This window comes from Carassius gibelio, chromosome B9 (genome assembly GCF_023724105.1).
Source record: "Carassius gibelio isolate Cgi1373 ecotype wild population from Czech Republic chromosome B9, carGib1.2-hapl.c, whole genome shotgun sequence".
NCBI classification, from domain to species: Eukaryota; Metazoa; Chordata; class Actinopteri; order Cypriniformes; family Cyprinidae; genus Carassius; species Carassius gibelio.
Genome location: NC_068404.1, coordinates 28,645,136 through 28,669,825, shown reverse-complemented (window position 1 = coordinate 28,669,825; position 24,690 = coordinate 28,645,136). Strand labels below are relative to the sequence as shown.

At 35.1% G+C, this 24,690-nt stretch overlaps 2 protein-coding genes across 13 annotated transcripts in view; both read left to right on the top strand.

The window, feature by feature from the left end:
* Nucleotides 1-116: 116 nt before the first annotated feature.
* LOC127965580 (interleukin-1 receptor type 2-like) overlaps nt 117-24,690 on the top strand; it is a 69,362-nt gene continuing 44,788 nt past the window's right edge. For 2 of the 12 annotated variants that reach the window (XM_052566425.1, XM_052566424.1), the window contains exon 1: nt 642-970. The gene's annotated coding sequence lies outside the window, so the exon portion shown is untranslated. Of the gene's footprint in view, nt 971-24,690 lie in introns of all 12 variants that reach the window. The other 10 variants (XM_052566422.1, XM_052566421.1, XM_052566432.1 and 7 more) reach the window with 9 other exon arrangements.
* On the top strand, nt 937-23,650 carry LOC127965582 (interleukin-1 receptor type 1). The gene is made up of 11 exons (XM_052566433.1): nt 937-971; nt 1,361-1,462; nt 9,900-10,110; nt 11,535-11,697; nt 13,063-13,222; nt 13,848-13,904; nt 15,610-15,724; nt 19,356-19,495; nt 19,583-19,723; nt 20,664-20,822; nt 21,432-23,650. The coding sequence occupies exons 2-11, from the start codon at nt 1,405-1,407 to the stop codon at nt 21,866-21,868; spliced, it is 1,641 nt and encodes a 546-aa protein (XP_052422393.1). The 5' UTR covers nt 937-971; nt 1,361-1,404; the 3' UTR covers nt 21,869-23,650.

The window sequence follows — 24,690 nt, the reverse complement described above, 5'->3', positions numbered from 1 at the left end:
TCATTTGTTCATTCTCTGGAGTGGGGATAAACATACGTCTGTTAATTTGCTCAAACACACACACACCGCCCCCCCCCCCCCACACACACACACACACAAACACACGTTTTGTGAAAAGTGGTGACATCCCATAGGCGTAATGGTTTTTGTACTTTACAAACTGTATATATTATCGCCCTACACCAACCCTACTCCTAACCCTAACCCTCACAGGAAACTTTGTGCATTTTTACTTTCTCAAAAAATATAAGCGTTTTGAAAAATGGGGACATGGGTTATGTCCTCATAAGTCACCCTCTCCTTGTAATACCTGTGTCATACCCATGTCATGATACAGAGTTGTGTCCTGATATGACACAAAAACAAGAGCACATACACACTCTCACACACACACACACACACACACACAAACACACATGAATGTGCACATACAGACATGCACACACAAAAAGGGAAACATGCACAAAAACACACAATATGCTCATACACTCCCCATATTCACACATATTTATTGTTGCAGCCATTCATTTAAAATAAAACTGTTTTTGTGGCATATCACTTGAAGTACCCTTAGTTTTTGTATATTTTGTCTACCTGTTACAACTTACCCCAGTATGTGTTACAACCTACCCCAGTAGTGGGGTAGGTTGTAACAAAGGACCACCTTGTATTTGTCATCATCTCACAAAGTCTGTGATATAGTTGAATAAATTTAAATTGTTGCCATTTGTAGTATAAACATGTGGGTAATTTGCCTAGAAGTTTTAGACGTGTAGCCAAAAGAAAAAGGTAATTTTAGGCGCTGAAGAAAAAAGTGTTACAACCATCCCTGGTTTCCCCTAACTGTTTCCGTCCGTGCCGTTTCCTTCAAAGAGTGTATTTAAAAGGAAACCGCAGTGTGGATTCTTAGTCTTTCATTTCAGAAATTCTGTGAAGGCACGAGAGAAGTTTTGAAATCCTACGACACGAGGTAAACCACGACTGCTCTTCTTCTATTGTAGTCATTGCATTTGAGTTATTCTGTTTCAGAGTTTTATTCCTAGGCTATATGTGTATTTCTTTAATTTTATAACTGAAACGTAGGGAAACCCCGTCATGCCTTTCTTGAAGGATCATCATTCACATCTGCTCACAACATTTTAGTGTGAAATATTTCATTTTTGATCACACGTGTACTTGCTTGCCAACTGATACACCTTGCTTTCACTCGTACTGAAAACGGGAAGTATGAGTTGTGTTTATGTTTCGTATTCCAATCTGTCAAGAGGGATGAAGTCTGTGGGTGCGTTTTGTTTGATATTCTTGAATAGCGTATTACGAAAATGAAAATGAATTATCGTTTTTCATGTCTTTTCCAGGAAAAGCGCTTTAAACTTGCCAGACATTCAGTCATCAAAACCCGACATGATGGCGATTTCTTTTTCTTTCCGATGGGTTTTACTCTCAGCTCTTTGGATTGCAGGTAAGAGTTAATTTCCTTATCGCTTTGTCTATTTCTTTGTTGGCGACATGAAGAAATAATTTGCATTCTGTTGTGGCACGTTTATTGTGGTCGCTCTGTTAGCGTTCAGACAACGGGAAAGAATGAATAAAGGTGTTGCTTTTTCAAAAGTGAACACTGCACATAAATAGTTTTTTATCACTGGTCGTTGAGTTAATATATGTATCACACTGAACGAACGCTTGATTGTTTTCCTTGGCTGCCACTTACAGAATGTAGTCTTCCTAAATGTTCAACAAAACCAAATGAAATGCATTGACTCAGACTGATGTTAAAATAGACTTGCAAAGATTACCCAGAAGATGTGGAGGTTTCGTTTGCAGTTGCTTCACTATACAATGACCTCGGTAGCGAGTTCTGAGCTGCGGTCATGGAACTTTGCAAAAACCACACAACTCAACGAACAACACTGCTTAAAATAAAGTCACCCCACACAGCAAAAACTAATTGAAAAGACGTCAAAAGAAGTCGTTTGCAGACGTCCAAACAACGCTAAAATTTAGTTGAAAAGTTCAAGGTGAAAAGACGTCTTTTCAAGCCTAATTACAACCGTGAATTCATTGATTATATTTATTTTTCATATTCAGAATTAGACAAAATAAGACGATTTGCAAGAGTTTATTGACACATGTATTGACACATTAAATACTTTTTTTCATGTAAAAAAAAACTTTCTTGATCGCATCTTAAGCCTGCATTTGATTAAACAGACCGTTAAAACAGCAATATTGTGAAATATACCTACAGAAATAATTGTTTTCTATGTGGATGCATTGTAAAATGTAATTTATCCCTTTAAACTGAATTTTAAACATCATTACTCCAGTCTTCAGTCAGTACATGATCTTCAGAAAACATTGTAATATACTGATTTGCTGCTCAAGAAACATTTCTGATTATTATCAATGTTTAAAACAGTTGTGCTGCCCAATATTTTGTGGAAACCATTAAATTTATCAGTAGTTTTTTAATAGAACTTGCAAAAGAGCAGTTCAATTCAATTCAAGTTTATTTGTACAGCGTTTTTTACACTACAAATCGTTACAAAGCAACTTTACAGAAAATTAAGTTTCTACAATATTTAGTAGTAGCTTATAAGTGGTGACTGTCAATTTGTGCGCATATGACAGGATTTTTCAGAAAAATTAATACAAGACGTAGTCAGCCAGACGATGAACATTATTAACATCAATTATTATATGATGCAGTCACACTTGTAGCAATATTTGTTAGTTCTGTTTGTTGATTCAGGGTCAGCATCATCTCTTCTCAGGTGTTCAAATTGTAATCTACAAGATTCTGTGTACTGTTTTTTGGTCCAATAATTAATATCTCTATCTTATCCAAATTTAATAGGAGACAATAATTGGTCATCCAATATTTTACATTTTTAACACACTCTGTTAGCTTACATAATTTAGAAGTTGAATCTGGTCTCGTTGAGATATTTAGCGTAGTATCATCAGCATAACAGTGGAAGCTTATTCCATATTTTCTAATAATATTACCAAGGGGCAACATGTATATTGAAAATAGAAGGGGACCTAGAACGGATCCTTGTGGCTCTCAATATTTTACTGGTGATAAATGAGATGGGTCGCCATTTAAATAAACAAAGTGGTAGCGATCGGACAGGTAGGATCTAAACCATCTTAGAGCCTGCCCTTCAATACCTGTATAGTTTTGTAACACTAAGATCAAGTAAAAATAGCAATGAGATGCAGCCTTGATCTGACGCAAGAAGCAGGTCATTTGTAATTTTAACAAGTGCAGTTTCTGTGCTATGGTGTTCTCCTGAGGAAAGAGTGCATTGTTCTGATTCTTCGGGGATCTTTACTCAACTTGACCGAGTACTCACCTTTAGTGTTCATCTAGAAACTAAACCAGTTTCTCTCTTTATGGTGAAATTCTTCATACAGATCATTTTTTTGCAGTAAGGAGCTCAATTGAGCAGACACAACTTTTTCTAAAATTTTAGACATAAATGGAAGATTTGAAATAGGCCTATAATTTGCCAGTTCATTGGGATCTAGTTTTGGTTTCTTAATAAGAGGCTTGATAACCGCCAGCTTGAATGGTTTTGGGACGTGAACTAAAGATAACGACGAGTTAATGATATTGAGAAGCGGTTCTTCGGCTGTAGGTAACACCTCTTTCAGTAATTTAGTAGGTACAGGATCTAATAAACATGTTGCTGGTTTAGATACAGTGATAAGTTTATTTAGCTCTTCCTGTCCTATATTTGTAAAGCACTGCAGTTTATCTTTGGGTGCGATGGATGAAACTGAAGTGTTAGATGTTGTAGAATCTACATTCGCTATTGTATTTCTAATGTTATCTATTTTTTCAGTGAAGAAATTCATAAAGTCATTACTATTAAACGTTGATGGAATATTTGTTTTGGTTATTTTCTATGAGTTTGTGTATATGCTCTGCCCTAGCAGTTTTTAGAGCCTGTCTATAGCTGGACATACAGTTTTTCCATGCAGTTCTAAAAACTTCCAAGTTAGTTTTTCTCCATTTGCGTTAAAGACTACGAGTTTCTTTCTTGAGAGAGTGAGTATTACTGTTATACCATGGCACAGTACGTTTTTCTCTAACGTTTTTCAATTTGATGGGGGCAACAGCTTCTAATGTATTAGAGAAAATAGTGCCCATGTTGCCAGTTATTTTGTCTAGTTCATGTGTATTTTGGGGTACAAATAGCAGTTGAGATAGCAGGTTATTTGCGAATCTGTCTTTGGTGGCTGGAACAAAAGTTCTGCCCAGACGGTAACGCTAAGACATATAGTTAATATCAGTGATACGCAGCATGCACGATACAAGGAAATGGTCAGTAACATCATCACTTTGAGGTACAATATCTATAGCAGTAAGGTCAATTTCATGCGATATAATTAAATCTAGTGTATGATTTAAATGATGAGTGGGCACGGTGACATTTTGCTTAACATTAAACTCTAAAAGAGTTTATTAGGTCAGTAAATGCAATGTCTTAATGCATCATTTGAATTATCAACGTGAATATTAAAATCTCACATGATTAGCACCTTATCAACTGTAATTAGAAGGTCTGAGAGGAAATCTGCAATTCTGTGTACGGCCCTGGTGGTCTATACACAGTAGCCAGAGCAAGAGATACATTAGATTTCTTTTGCATATGTGACAGTGTAACATTAAGCAGAAGTATTTCGAATGAGTTAGTGTAAACCTGTATCCTGTTTTCTGGGTAACACTGAGAATATCACTATATATTGTTGCAACACCTCCGCCACGACCAGTCTGACGGGGCTCATGCTTATAACAGTAGTTTGGTGGAGTAGACTCATTTAGACTAAAATAATCATTTGGTTTAAGCCAGGTTTTAGTCAAAGTATATCAAAACTAGTATATGTGTTATCATTTTATTTACAATAACTGCTTTGGGTGTGAGTGATCTAATATTTATGAGCCCAAACATTAAAAATAGTTTTTGTTCATTTACTTTACATGTTTCTGGTTTAATAACGATAAGATTTTTTCTAGATCCTGCATTACATTTTATATTTTGACCTCACTATTCGGGGAACAGACACAGTCTTAATAGATTGTACAGCGCAAGTACTTTTATCATTTAAGCGGGTGGAACAAAAGTCATCATAATAGTTATTTGAGAATTTTCTTACTAGTCACATGGAGCGAAGTGTCCTGGAGATGTTGTCAGAGAGCAGCTCCGCTCCGACTCTGCAGGGGTGGGACTGTTAACAGAACGCTGTATACTTACCCCGGACTTGTGAGCGTTCCAGCGCAGAGCTCCGCTCTCTCAGCTGGGCCTGCCTCACCTCCAGGTCGCGAATCTGCTTCTTCACAGCTTCGAGCTCGAGCTGCATTCTGCAATCAAAGGTAGACATTCATCTGCCATTAAAGCAAGTAACAGTGAGTTCAGCAGTGGTAATGTGTGTGAATAGAGTATTAGCAATGTAAGCGCCGTTAGCAGCAATAACGCTGCTGATGCTAACGGGCTATAAGCTAATAGAGGACCCAGGAGATCAAAAAAAAACTAGTGATAACGAGGCGCTCTGATTGTTTTGTTGTGAAATACGATAGAGCAGTGGTTTTCAACCTGTGGTCCGCGGCCCCCTAATGTTAGTAGTCGCGGTGGTATTGCAGGTGGGCCCCCAATTATTTTCTGTTCATTTCCAGTCCATTCTAGGGCTGTGCGATTAAAAGAAATAGTCATAAAATCATGATTTGAGCATGCACGGTTTCTAAACGTTTTTCCCTGGCCCTGACCTCCCGTAGTATACTATCCAATCCAATCAGAATGCATTACGCCTAGCACGAGAACAGAACAGACTGGGCATATGCCTAACTCCAGGTTCACACACTGTCTGTAATGCACCTTTTTTCCGAGCCCATGTTAATGGATCAGAGCATTCACACTGCACGCGGTAAAAGGCTAGATATAAAAACGTGTGAAAATAATTAATATCTAACACATGAGCATAGAGAGAATTGTGAGTGCACAGGACGGAGTTTAAGTGAGAGGAGACACGTTTTAAGTGTTCACTCTCTCACCGTTTATCTGAGCAAGCACATATGGTTTTGTGACAGAGCAAATGAAATCTGCGTGCACTCGTGCATTATTTTAATGTGCTTTCGCGTTATATTTATGCGCTCTCACTGCTGACCGCATACACAAACTGTATACACACTGCAAACACCTGAGGCACCGCTACAAATAATGAGGTCTATGAACAATGCATGGCAAAAAAAGAAAAAAAAAGTAACTGTACAAAGGAAATTCTTTTTTTTTTTTTTTGGTATAAGTCTATACATTTTGTTACATCTTTACTATAGTGATAATTTTGACTTATGTCTGTTCTAGAGACGTTACAACATTTTGATAAATCTGTAATTGGTTTTCTTTTGGAAATATGTTTCAAATAATCCTGAATGCATTTATGAAAGCATATCGGTGTGTGTCACAATCGCAAAATAGATCAAAGAAATCCCAATAGTTTTTGTTTTTTTTTGTCCATATCGCACAGCCCTAGTTCATTCAATAAATACAGTTAACATTTTAGCTTCTGAGTCCTAAGTTATTATCCCAACAATAGCGGGGTCAGTTAATTATTTTGAAGTGGGCGGCGCAAACATATGTATGTGGTTGTGTGGGCAGCGAGTTGAAAAAGGTTGGGAACCACTGCGATAGAGGATATATTCACACATTATAGAAACAGAAACGATGGTGTATAAAATTTATTTTTAAGATAAAAATAGTCGATAAAAAGAATGTAATGACGGAGCTCAAATGCAGTACAGACGCCAACAACAAACAGAGTGCACTCAGTATTTATTTCAATTTTTTTTTTTATCAATTTTAAAAATCTTTACTGTAACTTATGAAATAAATCCATCTTTTTTGTATAAGCATAATTTTTCAAGACAATAAATCTTGGAAACAGTGACCAATTATAACCACATTAGAACAACCAAACATGTAAATTCTGTCATTAATTACTTACCTTCATGTTGCTCCAAACCCATAAGACCCTTTTGTGCAGAACATAAATGAAGATATTTTTTAAAAGATGCCTTGTGTACGCAAAAAAACAAAAACAACAATTTATTCAGAAATTATGTATCCCCAACGGATTTTTACAAAAGTACCATGATATGGCCATCTCTCACGCCAAAACAACACTGATGATTCATGGTGCTCTCGTGAATGTTATTTTATTAAAAAATCATTTCTCAGATTTCATTAAAAAGTTCTACATTTTTGATTCAGAGATTAATAAAAGTCTGGCTTGGAACAACATGAAGGTGATTGATAAATGTTTGGTTTAACTAACACATTAGGTGAATGGGTTCTTTCAGGAGCACCAGTAGATCTCTGCCTGATCTCTGAACAACTTCTTCTCCTTCTTCCATCCCAATCCTGGATTAATGAGCCACGTCAGATATTTCACTTTGAATGCTTTAGCCTTGCTGTTTTTCTTTTCTCCAGCATCTAAAATGAGAAAGAAAACAATAAATAAAATGTAAATGTAAAAAAAATGTACTAATACAAAAACAATGGTTGTCCAAAATGTATAGAATGCACTTGAGTTTTCCCTACTGTTAGGGCATTTCCACCTCGGGGCATAAAAGAGTGGGAGCTGACTTACAAGATAAGTACAATTTTCTAGAATTTTCAGTTTTTTGTCACTTCCTGTACAGAGCTAAAGACTATAACCAAGTGGTCACATTGTGCAACCATTTTTTCTGTTGGTGCGACTAAATTTTGTGAGCAGTCACACTGGTGTGACCACTACGTTAACCGACCTCATAAGTGTTACTATTTCTGTTGCATATGAGAAACATCAAACAGCAACTGAAACAAAAGCTAGTCAGCTATGCTACTTATTTGAGTTGTGCAGTGTGGACCGTTTATTGGCTTGGATCAGCTCAGTGCAAATAAACTTCTCCGAGCTCACAGCAGGTTTACTCAGGAAGCAGTGCTGATTTCGCAACACTGTTACTGCACAGTGCTGGTTAAGGTTGCCATCAGCTCTACTGAGAAGCAGTTCTGACTCATGGCAATCTATTCTTGCCTTAGTTTTTGGAGTCACAAATTGTGGGCTTCTGCTTGTCTGTCCACTCACCTTTTGAGGACTGACCACAGGTTCTCTCTGGGATTGAGATCCGGGGAGTTGCCCGGCCATGGATCCAAAATTTCAAAATCCAAAATCCAATATGTTTGCAAAAATAATAACTGCGTCTAAAATCATGCTACCATTTACTTTACTTTCAATGCCGTTTTTATACATTTCAGAAGCTACAAAAGTCAAGAGTTTGCTAAATAGTCGATCAGCGAATAAAGTAGTTTGAGGATATCCGTAAGAACCAGACCTCATTTGCCCCAATTGAAAGCATATTTACTTTCTCTGAATCGTTCCCTATTGCCTACATTGTGCACCAAGTACCATTCACCGTGCAGGAAATACTACACTGTGAGCAAGTGACCAATCTCAGCTGGCACTTCAGTGTGTGTTTATAGTTTAGTGGGCAGGTGCTTTAGATTCTAGAGCGCATTTGATTAGTCAGAAGATCTGATGAGAAGATGAAGTACGATGTGACGTCAAAAAATCGTTGATTATTTTTGGCGGAAGTGACGAACTGCAAGCTTTGAAAGTTATATCTTCTAAATCCGAATTATGTCACGCATACTAGGGATGGGTACCGAAACCGGTATTAAAATGGCCCCGGGGCTAAATTATGAAAGACCGAAGTATCAGTAAGATCTGACGCTATCGATACTGCTTTCGGGACTGGAGGGGAAAAAATGTATATACTATGTATTTTTACTTAATAATGTTATCGTGCACATTTTATCTTACCAAACATTTCTAAGGTGCGATCATAATAAGACGTTTGTCAGTGAGATCTGCGAGATCTCTCATGCGCGCCGCGGAGGTTGTCGGTCAGTCACACACACAGACCACATGAACGAGCACGGCGCACATACACGCATAAGGGGCCGCTCACATATTGCATCTTTTGCTCGCTCAAGTTCGTTATTTCAAATGTAGGCACACGGTATGCGCGCTCATAATGGAAGCGACGCGGTCGCGACTCTCACGTGGTGTGACAAGCTCGTTTATTCCAGGTTAAAAACATCTCAACTTTTCAGAATGCTGGAAGCGCACCACAGGTCATGTAACTTCCTCACCTTTTCCGTAACAACGTTGAAAGCTCAGCCAAGATAAAGGAACAGCTGATAGCTGTATGTGGATTTTTAAATTAATTTAGTTGCAGAGCTACTGCAAGCAGTTTTTAGTGCGGCAAATCTATTTATCTATTGCTAAAATTTCCACGTCTTCATGGAGAGAGCAGGTCATCGTTGCTTAGCAACGGCAGACTCCTCAGGAGCGCAAGTGCCCGAAGGCTTTAGGGGAAAAAATCAGAAAGCGGCGTGCCTAGCATTTTCCACGCATTTTTAGACGCGATATGTTTTTGCATGTAAGGGCGGAAACACAAGCAATCTGTCAAAGCATCTTTCAAAAGTGCATTATGTGCAGACAGAGAAATGCAAAGTTTTCGACTACCTAAAACAAGACCAAGTAACACAACAGCGTTAAAGTACCGGACCGTTGAGCAGTATCGGTAAGAGTAGTAATACCGTTAAAACCTTAACGATACCCATCCTTAATTCATACTGGCTTATACAGTAGACTAACATATAGCTAACATATTAACCTACCCACATATAACATAACATATTGCTCTTACCCTGATTTATATATATTTTTTAAATTACAAGTTGTTGTCACTAAACGGTGAATTTAATGACAAGCCGTAAAATTTGGTTCATGCTTTAAAACAGTAATTAGTCCCATACTAGCTAAATGTATTTAATTTTTTCCTCTTCAAGGGAGTGAGACGCAATACACAGAGCTCAAGAATTATACCACCAGTGCTGGTCTCGCATTTAAGCTTGAGTGCAGTGAAACACAGAATGTGAGCTGGAGCCGTTTCCCTAATCAGAGGCTGGAAGGCATCAGTGGAATAAACATTCAGGGAGGCGCGCTATGGTTTCTACCTGCTGACCTCTCCCACAGCGGATCCTACTCCTGTCTCACCAGGTATGATGCAATTCACAAAGTTGTTTAGTTTTGTCCCAATAAGGTCCAATTAGAATGTTGAAAATGCTCACTTGGTCGTTCAAAATAGAATGTAATTATTTTAACACTCTCTTTGCATTAATGTCCTCCTCTTGTTTCTATCTTGACATTGATGAATGAACACTGAATAGTCGGCATTGATGTTTTAAGCTGTTGTATGAAGGTAAAATGATGTCATAAAGATTTGCATGCGCAGGGTAATATTTGTGGAAGTGTACATTAATTTTTTTTTCTTGCACTTGAATCACAATTTACACCTTAACAAAGATTCTCTTGCACATGCAAATTTAATTTATGCTTACATTCTTATGTACACTTTAGCCTTTTAAATATTATGTAGGATAGACACTGAGTGGTTGAACTAGGTATTGCAGTCATAATTAAAAATATCAGAGAGGGGTTTTTTTCACCTGGCCCCTCCTTCTCAGACTTGATGCTCAAGCAGGTTGCCAGATTGATGACACAAACAGGAATGAGTGCACTTGATAAATGAAATTAAATACACTGTGTTTTCCACCTACTGGCAACCCGAAACAGAAATGGGTAAACTAGCAGTGGGCAGGTTTCACAAACCAAAACAGAGACCAACACTCCAGCCTGGAACGCACATTTTCAAAAGAGAACAATTGACTGTAACATTGTTTTTCAGATAAACAATTATGTTAACTTGCATGCATGCAACTAGCATGTTTCTTAAATATCTGCAAACGTATAGTATTTTTATGCTTTAGTAGAGTCAAAATCCTACATACAGCATCTTTAAGTTCAGATGGTTAAACCATCAAACAATCTGTTCAGAATAAGCCGTTTAAGCAGTTTTGTTTTCACTAGGATGGAAGTTCTGAAACATTTCAGTATTGTACCATGATGCTTTATTTCTAAAGGAAATTTGATTACTGAAATCTTACTGAAAAACTTGTTGGATACTTGTTGTGAAAAATCCTCGGATCAAATTATACAAAATGAGGTATAGAGCATAAAGATGCAAACACAAATTAAAAACGGTAACACTTTCCTTTATATATAATGCACTATAAAAGTATTTTTAATGCATTTATTTTGCATTGTAGTTATAATACATTGCATGATCTCATTGCTATTTGTAACCACAGTTATAATAATACTTATCTGTTAATTATTGCACTTTCAGAAAATATAATGCATTAAAACATGTAACAAGAACATATTTTAATGAATTACATCTTTGGTTACATCTTTGGTTACAATTATTTATCAAAATATATAATGTATTACAACATACATGAATGCATTATATATAAATGCTTCAAACTCACTATTATGAAAAGCACCTTTGCATTGTATGTTTTCTGTTCAGTATACCCTCATTGCCATTCTTTCATCCCAACTGTTGTTCTATATGGCAGAAATGGCGATGAAACCTGGACAACAATATTTAATGTCTCCGTTGAAAATAAAACATGCCCCAGGTTTAACAGAAAAGATGAAATAACGAGAACAAAGGAAATCACTTGTTTGCTTTCTCACATCTTTGAGATAGACCCTCAAGCTCAAGTGACCTGGAGAAATGTAAGACACAATCATAAACGGATCTGAACTCAATCACTACTGCATAGGACCAACATGTTTATGAAAAGTAGCTGAAAATGTCCTCACCCTCAGGCCATCCAAGATGTAGATGAGCTTGTTTCTTCATCAGATTTGGAAAAATGTAGCATCACATCACTTGTTCATCATTGGATCCTTTTCAATGAATGGGTGCCATCAGAATTAGAGTCAGAACAGCTGATAAAACCATCACAATAATTCACAGCGCTCCAGTCCATCAGTTAACATCTTGAGAAGCCAAAAGCTGAATGTTTTTAAGAAACAAATCCATGATCCATCATTAAGACGTCTTTAACTTCAAATCATTGTTTCTGTTTAAAACATGAGTCCTCTAACCACAATAATGCTTCCTTCAAATGAAAAAGTCATCTGGTCTGAATCAGGAGAGAAATCTGCACAGATCAAGCACTGTTTACAAGCCTAAACAGCTCTAAACAAATGTGGCTGGATTTTGATGTGAGAGACAACAGGATATGACTTTGTTTTACTGGAGGAAGCGTTATTATGGATTATGGACTTATACTTTAGCTGGAAGCAACAGTTTAAGGTTAAAAACAAAATGATGGATTTATTTCTTTTGTCTTCGCAAGACATAACTGATGGGCTGGAGTGGATTATTTGGGGATTATTGTGATGTTTTTATCAGCTGTTTGGACTCATTTTCAAAAAACATCTAAAGACTCATCTTTTTCGCCAGCACTTAACCAACTAATACTAGCACTTACCTCTTCTTTTCTTGTTTTTCATATTCTTTAAAAAAAAATAAAAAATACAACACCTGGCTATGTGTTCTGTACTAGACTAACTGATATTTGTCATGGCACTTGTATACTGTTGTTGTTCCATTGTTGACCTGACTGCTTCTATTGTTCTAATTTGTAAGTCGCTTTGGATGAAAGCGTCTGTTAAATGATTAAATGTAAATGTCATTCTGACGGCACCCATTCACTGCAGAGCATCCATTGATGAGACACTGATGCAATGCTACACTTCTTCAAATATGACTAAATCACATCTTGGATGCAAATGTACGTGCATTTTCAGCAAGTTTTCACTTTTGGATGAAATCTTCCTTTAATGCTTCTCCTGTGGTTAACGTTACTTTTTTACAAATAACAAACAAAAAAGACACCAAAACATTGCTAAAGTCATCAGTATGTCAAGCTTAGTTGGTTTGGGAGCTCTTTACAAACATACAATTATAACTTAGAGCACTTTCACTTTCCCATTTAAACATAAGCACTGCTAAATCCATGCATGTCTGTACATGTAGAGTACATTGTAATTGTTTTGACTGCTAAATGGTTTGTTTTTCTCTCTCTTTAGAACTGCCACCCACTCAGTGTGACAAACAGTAAGGTTTTACCGATAAACAGATCCAAAGACATGATTGGACTCTATACATGCTTTGTGAACTTTACTTTTGGAGGACAGCATTACTCTGCTGCCCAGACTACAAAAATCTTCAGCCAATCTAAGGATTATGGTAAATTACTATTTGAAATCTAAAATGATTCTAGAGGCTCTGTTTCAAATCCTATAGTGAGTTGCATGCCTATTAGCTTAGTCTACTGTTATAATACACTCTTGAGGGAACATAAAGTATGTCCAGTACCGAAAGGTTCAAGATAAAAGGTGTCTTTCTGCCTTATTTAGCCATAATGGTTCACACACACACACATTTTATTTCAGTTAGTTGCTTTTCTTCTTTACATTCAGTTTAAATTGATGATTTAAAATAAGTAAAACTATATATAATAATATATATATATAATATATATATACTGTTTAGACAAATAAAAATAACAACAAAAAAAGACTAAACCAGACCACAGTTTTATTAAAACTTTAACTGAAATTAAAATTAAAATACAAATATATAAACTATTTAAAAATTCTAATAAAAACTATAACAGTATCTCAGTTAAACCAAAATACCCTGCTTAGAATCCATTGAGAAAAACATCTAGTCAACTACATTTGATGATAAATAATAATAAATGCTTTATTAATATTTACTTCGGACCAAGAGATGGAAGCATAGAGCTGAAGTGAAAATGTTCAGACTGAGAGAGTTTCTGTATGATGCAATAAATGTGTTTCGTTAACAGTGGTGACAAAGCCTGAAATCATCTACCCAAAAGAAGAAACAAAAAAAGTAACACTTGGTGAGTGATAATGATGATGATATTGTAATTTGTGTCATTTAATCCCTTCTAATGATGTTTGTGTGCATTCAATTCTTAATTCATTTATATGTGTTTTAAAAGAATAGTTAACCAAAGATGGAAACAGTTTGCTCCCCCTCAGGCCAAGATAAGGATGAGATTGTTTCTTCATCAGATTTGGAGAAATGTAGCATTGCATCAGTGTCTAATCAATGGATGCTCTGCAGTGAATGGGTGCCGTCAGAATGAGAGTCTGATAAAAACATCACAATAATCCACAGCACTCCAGTCCATCAGTTAATCTCTTGAAAAGACAAAAACTGTGTTTGTTAAAAAGTTTTTAACTGTTGCTTCAGTCAAAGATACGAGTCCATAATCTATAGTAATGCTTCCTTCAGTGAAAAAGTCCTCTGGTCTGAAACAGGAGAGAAATCTGCACAATTCTGGCATCATTTACAAGCCAAAATAGTTATATATAAATGTGTGTGTGTCTGGATTGTGATGAGAGAGAAACCATGATTTGGACTTTTTCACTGAAGGAAGCATTATTATGGATTATGGGATTATAAAATGTATCACTGGGCTGAAAGCAAAAGTATGAAGTTAAAAACGTCTTAAATCTGATGAAGAAACAAACTACATCTTGGATGACCTGAGGGGAGTACATTTGCATATTCGGGGGAAGCCCTAAATTCGACAAATGAATTGGAATTTCAGTTCTGATCAAGCCTGATGTAAATGAGCATGTGCAGTATGTGTGTGAAGAGCACAGTAACGTTCATGTCATCAGGGGTGGATTTTATTATTTGGGGGCTCCAGGCAAAATATAGGAATCAGGCCCTCAGTTGCTCACAGTTACCTAGATCAGCCTTGAGGCTCCTTTTTTGTTGTGATGCTTGCTGCTGCACAATGGTGCCCAACATTTGTGTCCACATTTTTTTTTTTCATGTAAATGTTATAATTGCTTTCTTTCATGCTGTCAACCACCAAAAAAGCAATCGACCAGTTTTCACCAAAAAGCAGTTTTCACAAAATCAAAAGAAAATATAAAATGATAAACATCACAATTGAGACACAGAAGAGATAAGTTGGACGTATAAATTATGAAATTAATTTAAAACATGGGGTTATGTTGGTGGATTTTCATATTGTTGACATGGAAAGTCAGAAATAGTGTTTCAAAGCAACGCCGCTCATAAATGCTTTTTTATCCGATAAAATAAAAATGTCAACAACTTTTCTGAAGACAGCTGGTTCCCTTTATTCATTCATTCATGTAAAAAAAAAATAATTCTAAGCTTTAAAATACACTTATTTTAGTTATTTTAACGACAAATTTAAATGAAAATGAAAAAATATTAAATGTATATTATACATTTACACACCTAAGAATTATATCAACCAAACAAGAATCCGCGTATGCATACTCTAATTGGGTCCTTAATAAGTAAGCTACATTTAATACAGCTTCAGATACATGATGTTTTCATTTCCTATAAGCAGGGTACACGAGAAGTGTGTTCAACTTAGACACACAGACAGCTGTCGTGGTGATAAACACTGTAAAAAGCAACCCTGTATGTGTCAGTGCTTAATGCGCATCTCGTATATGAAAAACATTTTAGGGGGCTCTTGGTATTTGTGGGCCCACAGCAATTGCCTACCTTTGCCTAATGGGTAAGTCCACCTCTGTGTGTTATTACAGGTGAAAGTTACACTCTGAACTGCAAAGCTCTTATTGGGAAGAACGACAATAGAGAAACTGTTATTTACTGGTATACTGACTTAAAAAATCTCAAACTGGACTACAACAGAAGTATGTAAGTACATATGCCATAGACTCCTTATGCATACAAACTGTACATCTATCCACATTAGCTGTTTCAATAATTAATCGAATAGTCTACCATGACGCTTTAAGCTTGATGTCGACTAGTCGCTATAGAGGTCCTATAGAGGGCGCAACAGGATAAGAAATCTTTGAAGGACTTACACATTTACGCTCCGTTTCCATCATTTAAAATGACAAATAATTCATACTCTGAAAGCACTCCACAATTTAGAATGAGTAGAAATCTGTGAGAAATATAACAAACAAAAATATAACAAAGACAAAAGATATGATAAAAATGAGCTGTTATAGGAGCAATAGCCATGTGGGTAACGCTCTTTCATATGCCATAGCTGTGTTTTTATATGAAAATAAGTTGAAAATACTCTTAACTGAAAAACCTTTAGTGCTTTTCTATAGTATTAAGCATCAAATTTCAACTGTACATCATAATGGTTTCTTCTTTAAATTCTATATAAATTATAAAAAAGTAAAAATATGAATGGTATTATAACGTTATTCTAAAACTTAAATTAAAATAATGGGGGAAACCCTTAAAATAACCTGTAGAAAGAAAAAACACATCTTAAGCACACAAAATAACATAAGTCGATTATGAATGATAAATTGTCGCTTTGAAAAATTATGTAATTGTGGCATCCATAATTGTAATCGCAATTAGAAATTCAATTAATTGTACAACCCTTATATATATATATATATTTTTTTTTTTAGGGCTGTCAAAAATAGCGCGTTAACGACGTTAATTAGTTGTTTGTTGTTAATTACGTCAAATTTTTAACGCATTTCACGCATGCGCAGTGTGATAAATTATTCAGGTCAGGAAAGTCTCGTCGATCTCTGAATTCTCATGATAGTAAAAAACAGCGGCGAGCGCCGCACCGAAAACATCAAACAAGCTTAAGGTTTTACCCCAGTTACTGTCAAATACATTCATGCCAAGCTCGATAAACAGAGACGACTTTGGTAGTTGATACGCTGGAGCTTCTTCCTGTTATAGCGTCCTGTGTTTCACACCGTGCATGCGCAGAACGCCTACATGCAATGCAGCGAAAATTACAGCTGTTTGGAAAAGCATATGCATTTTAACTTGGTTTTACTGGCACTTGAAGCCTTCAGAACGTGAAAATATCGGTCCTAAAGTATCGTGGCAGAGCAGATGAACACCTCCCAAAAACAAGAGTGCCCAGAGTGCAGAGGGCGCATGTTTGTGTTTCTGAGTTCATTCTTTCGAGTTTCTCTATGCATAACCACAGGTTCACCTAAAACTCTTACAATATCTGTAGTTAAATGGCATGGTTTGATATAGTGCTCAAGTAAATTTGATCTAAGTAAACGTTAAACTTTTGAAATTCAGAAAAAAAGAACCACATATTGATGAATCAATACATGAAAATTATGTATCTGTGTCCTGTTATTTATCTTTTGGTATGCATTTCAGAAAAAAAATGGTTAGGATTCAGGTGTAATTGCAAATAGTGATTAATCCTGATTAATCCACTGAAAATTCTGATTAATTTGATTAAAATTTTTAATCATTTGACAGCCTTAATAAATAAATAAATAAATATATATATATATATATATATATATATATATATATATATATATATTAGTGCTGTCAATCGATTAAAAAAAATTAACTAATTAATCGCACAATTTTTTAAAATTAATCGCGATTAATCGCGATTAATCGCAATTAAAAGACTGAAACTTTTTGGATATGTAAATGTGAAATGTAAATAATTAATGTAAACTCAAGACAAAGAAACTAATTAAATTCAAAATATGATTGTTTATTGGAATTTTTGTTTAACTTGTAACACAGATTTTCTCATGTAAACAACATACCTGCAATAAACCATCAATATCCTCCAAATTAACTGTTGGCTTGAAAGCCATATTTATTACAGAAATAAAAACACAGGCATGTAAGTACTATTTGAATTTCAAAACAATCAATGCCAATAAAAAACAAAAATGATTTCCATGTTGAATTCTAAGTGGACTGCAAAAAAATTCCAAAGTATAGTCATTGCCAGTGCTTTAAGTGGGCCGGTACGCACCAGTACTCAGTACCGCCACTTCCAAATATAGCTCTTGAGCGTACCGCCACCTCTCTGTGCGCCCAGAACGTGCTTGTAGCATACCGGTACGCTCATTTGGACATCTGTTTTAATAGAGGTTTTAATCTTTTACCTGCACTGCCGATTTTCAGAGCGCCCTTCACAATGCAAGCTTCCTAATTCATCCCACCCAGAGCAGAAACTACATTACCCATTCACCCTTAAGTTATACAAGTGAATAGCGCATGTGTCGCTTTTCCCACTGTTAAGTGTCAACAACTCAACGTGGCCGGAGAAGGTGTGTGAAACTCGTTGTGAGTTATACTAAAGCAAAATCCTGAGTATTTATATTCTGATAAACATTAAAAACTGTCTGCGGAGGTTCAGTCGTCCTGCAGCCCCCGCTGGCTACTCATTGGCTGCAGCATCTTTTTTCTAAGTGCTAAAAAAGTACCGTAGACGGCAAGGCACAAATTTAGATATTAATTTATCTAATTAATCTATAGCCTATGCACAAAGACAATATGATCTTTTTGTCCCCTTTTTGTTTTAAAGCTTGATGAAGAGAGAGAGTGCAAGTTGCTGCAACTGAGGAGGACAGTGATGCACGCGTACAGGAGTGATTGACAGTTCGCGGCACTGTGTACAAAAAATACTCCGCTACATAATATTTTCGTTTAAGCTTATTAACGTTAGCGTTACAGAAAGGTCTGATTTACGCACTGTTACAACAGTCATTTTTTTTTATTTTTTTTTTTAAACAATGACATTTGAGTTCATGATTTTAATGTTGCTGTTTCTTTTGGCAGACTAAATGAAGAGTGATGTTTCTTGTGGCAGACTGAAGAGTAATCCGGCAGAGTTTTATACTAAAACTTTCCGTCTAAAAGTCCTTCCTTGGTCTTATCCATATTTCTTTGCACGTTGAACACACATAGGCCACAACTGGAAATAAAAAAAACTGCAACCGTGTTAATTGCGTTATTTTTTAACGCGTTAAATATTTCAAATTAATCGAATGCGTTAACGCGCTAATTTTGACAGCACTAATATATATATATATATATATATATATATATATATATATATATATATATATATATATATATATATATATATATATATATATTAGTGCTGTCAACTAATTAATCACGATTAATCGCATTCAAAATATTTTAAATATACTGCATATATTTATTATGTATTTATAGATGCACACACAAACATGTATATATCTAAGAATTTTTTTTTAAATATATTTATAAATTAATTAATATTTATATATATTAAATACATGTAAATATTTTCAAATATACGTGCCTGTCTGTATTTATATAGTCATAATTAATATACACAGTATATGCACACATATATAAATAAAAACATATTTTGGATGCGATTAATCATGTTTAATCATTTAACGGCATTAATATATGTATAATATAATATGTATGTATGTATATGAATATATATAGATCGAGATGTTTTTGATGATGTCCAATCACTTTGCTTCTGCATGTCTCTTTTCATCAGTGTGAAAGAGGGGGAGCGGGACTATATGCTGTCTACTCTGTTCATCCCAGAAGTCACAGAAGAACATTTATACACTAATTTCACCTGTGTCGTTACACACCCAAGAGGTTCAGATTCTGGAAATGTCTTGCTTATTCCTGGTGAGCTCTAGTTCATCTTTTACTCTTGTACATTATTAGTAAAAGTCTCCTCTTTTCTAACCTGCTTTCTGGTCTTCCTCTCTCCAGTGAGTCGGAATGAACGTTATTACTGCATCGGTGTTGGTCTGGTGGTTCTGCTCATATTACTGTGTGCAGTTGCATTTCTCTTTAGAGTCGATCTGGTTCTGGCTTACAGGGCTGTTTGCTCGTCTTCTGCCATAAACAGTGGTATGGTTTTTTATTCTTTTTCTCAGATTCAATTATTTTACTGACTGTTCTCTGTAGAGATGCTTTCAAGTAGATTGACTTAAGTGGCCATGTCAGTGGTTTATTATAATTAATATAACTATTACAACTATATATATATATAGTTGTATTTTTTGCATTGTGTTATTATTTCAATGACAGTTATGGACATTTAAAAAAAATCTCATTATTTTAATGTATTTTAATGATTTTTAATTATAATTGTTTACTTTAATACAGTATTTCTGTTTTAACTCAACCAAAATTAAACCTATTACAAAAAACATACTATATTAATTTGTTACAATTTCAATAAATGTTGAAATTAGGAGAGTTTTAAAAATATTATGAGAATTAAATTAACTGAAAAGGACTGAAAAGTCCTTATATAATTCCCAGCTTTAATTAATATGTGTAATTCTTTACAAAATCATCACATTAAAAATGATTAAACAAACCTGCATGAATTGCATGATTTTATGATACAAGTATATATCTGCTATTCACTGTAATCCAACAATGTGATGATTTTGTGAACAAACCAGTTACACATATTTATTAACCCTCTTAGGTTCAAATTAAGTTTTAGTAACAAGTTTTTAGTGCTCCAGATACATAAAATATGTATCTGGAGGAATAAGGTAGATAGTTTTTAACTGTTACAAATCAGCAACGCCTGCCTTGAGAGGGTTAAAGCTGGGAAACATTGCCTAAACATTTCCAAGTCAAATTTTACCTTAAAAAAAAACTAAAACTAAAATCATTGCAATCATCTGATCATATAAAATAATTGCACATTTTATTTCTATAATCACTTTTATTTTTTTATTTAATTAAAAATACTTATTGTTATATTTGTATTATTCTGTTTTATTGTTATTTTATGTTTGTAAGTGTGGATTATTCTAATGCTTTATTTAAGATGGCAAGTCGTACGATGCGTATGTGAGTTACCTCCATAGTGATCAACACGGCTCAACTTCTGCAGTGACATTTGCTCTGGATATCCTTCCTGCGGTGCTGGAGGACTTTTATGGTTACAATCTCTTTATCAGTGGTCGTGATGGACTTCCTGGGGAAGGTAAACATCCTGTCACATGATCGCACTAACACAGCTCTAATGACACAAAGTAAAACCCTGTTCAAAAAAACAAGGCATGTTTGAATTAAACAACTGAAAATTCTTCATTTTAAAGATTTGAAATTGTTTATTCAGCATTTGATAATGTCTATGCATTTGTATTTCACACCTTTAATATAAACTAATAAACCTAATGTGATGCAAATTTGTCAGTCATGCAAAAATTAAAATGGTCAGGTTTCTGTAATAGGACTACAGTGTAAATAAAACTAACAACTATGCCTTGATAAACTATATATATATTATTCTGACACCTTCAATATTTCTCAAACTATCACAGATTATTCGCTATTGTTTAGAAAATGGTAATAAAATGTTAAACTGTCAAAAAATTTCATCTTAACAATGACTTTGATAGAAAGGTACATAACAAAACATGCTCAGGTCAAAGTGTCAAATAAATTATTTGGTACCAAGTTTTGTAATTGAAATTTTAAATGCAATTCAAATACTTTAAATCTTCAGGCCTAAGTATCTCCTTGACTGTTTATTGAAGCACAATCATACAAAAAAAACAAGTGTTTGACATTAATCAACTCTCTTTTTCAGCGGTGCACGAAGTCATTGCTGACACAATTAGCCGATGCAGAAGGCTGATCATTATTCTTACATCACAGAGCTGTGTTTCACCTCAAACCGACACCACCAAGAGCTTTTTACCAGATAAACTCCCTGTATCAGATCATGATGTGCAAATGAACGCACAGAACACTTCCTCTGATAAAATATGGGCCACTTACGCGCCACAGGTGGGTCTCTATGACGCTTTAGTGAAGCAGGGTCTGAAAGTCATCCTGGTGCAGGTGGAGGATGGTGTTGAAGAGGCTCTGCTGCCTGAATCTTTGCGATACATCATCCGCACCAAAGGCATCCTCAGATGGAGGCAGAGCACCAGTCATCGGGGGAACAGAAGCTTCTGGAAACACATGCGCTATCAAATGCCTCCAGCGAAGCGGCAGAAGAGTCCAGAGCTCACGGTGCTTTGAGATCTGTTTGACCACAGAAACAATCTACACAAGTATATAAACTCATTATGAAGTGTGTATGGATAACACCACTCAAGAAACACAACAATGCACACTTACTGTACACTGAAAAAGATACTAAATTAAAATCTAAAAGCTATTTTTTTAACAAATTTTATTTAAATGTAGCTAAAATAAATGGATTGCAACCGCTTAAAAAAATAAATAATTGTAAATGTAATTAATCTTTTTTTCAGCGCAGGGGCTGTTCACACAGAATGCGTTTTTCCACTCCCATGTGCCACTTTTCCATTGTTTTCTATGTAAACGCTCTAGACCGATTGCATTTAGACGCTGTGTCAAGTTTAAACTTTTACACACAGCGCTGCTCATGAGTGTCGATTCCAAAACAGTCGACCAATCAGAAGACCCCGGAGGCGGGGCAAGCGCTTCAAGGTTTTGTTTACAGTAGAAAGTAGTAGTTTTATTTGACGAAACATGTTGGAGGAGGAATTCTGCTCTACACTTTTTAAAGGCCCCATGAAATCAAAATTGTTGAAAACTTTTTGGCTTTTAGTCTGAATATGTTAGCCTTGATGTAATCTCTCAGCTAGTGTGCTCCAAAACAATGACAAAACTACAGCATTTAAGCATTCAAACCTTGCAGTGTGTCACTTACGCCAATATGGCTGTCATACACTGTAGAATTCGGCTTTACCAAGCGCAGTGGCTCTAGCCCAAGCTGTGATATAAATAAAATTGGCTATTTTAAAAAGAGGCGGGTTTACTTGATGTGTCCTGCCCTGTCTTCCTGTTTAACCCTTGTGCATTGTTCAAATTCACTACCCTTTCATACACACAAACACTATAATTTGCTGTTATACTCCATATAACTCCAAGCCAGAAACTAAGCCTTTTTTTTTGCACAGGCCTTTCTAAAGGGTTAACGGTCCCACCTAGTGATCAACTGTAAAAATAACACATTTTACCTCTTCCCAAAAGGGAAAACCACAAACAATCAAGAATGCATGATTATATGGTGTTTTCATCCACGAACATAACAAAAGGGTAGTGAATTTGCCCAGAGTTTACCGTTGAGTTTTTGAAAAATTTCTAAGCATTTTCCCAAAATATGGGTCAAAATAAGATTTGTCACCAAAAATCATTCCATTAGCTCAAACACAGAGAAAGTTGTGGCCAAAATAAGACTCAACTTTACCCTCTAGTGGACGAAAACGTCCCCAACAACGCATAAGGGTTAAGTTAAAATGACATCAACACAATGAGTAAAACTGCGTTTTTAGATGCAAAGACGCATTCTGTGTGAACGTCCCTTTAGTTTGTGAGCTTGTGTTGTGCGAGTTTGCATATTTGTGTAGAGGTTTGTTGAGTTGGTGTGAAGAAACTTTTATCTTGTTTTATCTTGTAACTGTGATGAAAAACAGAGTGACAGGTGATGCAAGTTAGCAATAAAAAAATTACTGTATGTAGAAGTTATTTTCAATATAACTATCATTTTATATTTTTTATATTATTTTGTTAATGCAGATGGAATGCGTATATGTTTGGTTTTATACTTTATAATTCTTAATTATTTCTATTTTTTTACAGAATTATTTAATATATAAAAATATTTAAAGTTCTTACAAGTGGCATAGTGACTACAGGTCATGTCAGATAAAATATTTTAATGTTTTTTAGAAGAAACAAAGTAAAATTAAACATTTACTGACTCATGTTTTATTGATTCATGTCGTAATAATGATTTATTACAGTGTATCTAATAAATATTTGTCAAATATGTCACTCTGCATGCATTCTTTTCTTAGGACAACTTTGATTAACTTTTTTGATCCACTTTCAAATGCTGACTGCTGTAGCTTTTCTATCTATGGTTGCTTGCAACTGAAAATGGTAAAATAATATAATGTAAAAACAGGTTATTATAAATGCTATAACTAATTCATGTTTTGAGAGCAGCAAAGCAATTCATAGTTTCTTGGGGTTTCACTGCACATCATGATCTGTAAAGTAATCACTTTACCCAGCGCTTATGAGAAAACAGGAAGTTTTTGCTCTGCTTGTGGCTTATAGGGTACTATATGTTGGTGGATTTTTCACCTTGGTTCATTTCCACATAATTCATACGTGTGAGCTTTGAACATTTCGTTATAGGGCTGGGGTCAGTCCCCTGAGCTCAAATAATAAATGACACACAGTCTGCATCTGACAGAAAGTGTTTTGTAGAATGTCTGAGTATAATCAGTCTGTGAAAATAACTAGACTTTATTTAGTGCTATGTTGCTGCTAAAGCAAATTGGACACGTTGTCATTCAACAGTTTTTGCGCTAAATGCATAACGTAGGAAAATAACAACACACTCTCTTCACTAAAGCAATTTTGTGACAAGTTATGCTAAAGTTAAGGTTATGGGTTTTTTCTGACCACTAACCTTGTAATTATGAGTCATTACAATAATGATGCTTGCACTGTTATTTATTTAATGTATTTATTAATTTAAAAAGTTTACTTTTCGGATAAAAATAAATTCAGATTTTTATTTATATATATTTGTATTACTTATTTATTATTCACGTATTTAATACATTTGTTTATTAATTGTATAAAACATTTGTATTATTATTTTATTTTTTGTATTTTTGTATTTTAAAGCAATTATTGAATTTGAAGCCCATATTGATCCCTTGAATGCAATGTCATAAGCACAGATATTAATATAATGAATAGTATTTATTGATCTTGCTCCAGAAAGTTCCATTGCTCCTTTTTATGAACTTCGAACCAGTTAAAACTAGTTAGATCCCCCTGAACTCTTCTTATAA

Coding starts and splice junctions, on each gene's coding strand:
- LOC127965582 (XM_052566433.1), top strand. CDS start 1,405: ATGATGGCGATTTCTTTTTCTTTCCGATGGGTTTTACTCTCAGCTCTT. Junction 11,698..13,062: donor CTCAAGTGACCTGGAGAAAT/GTAAGACACAAT, acceptor CTCTCTCTTTAG/AACTGCCACCCACTCAGTGT. Junction 13,223..13,847: donor CAGCCAATCTAAGGATTATG/GTAAATTACTAT, acceptor TTTCGTTAACAG/TGGTGACAAAGCCTGAAATC.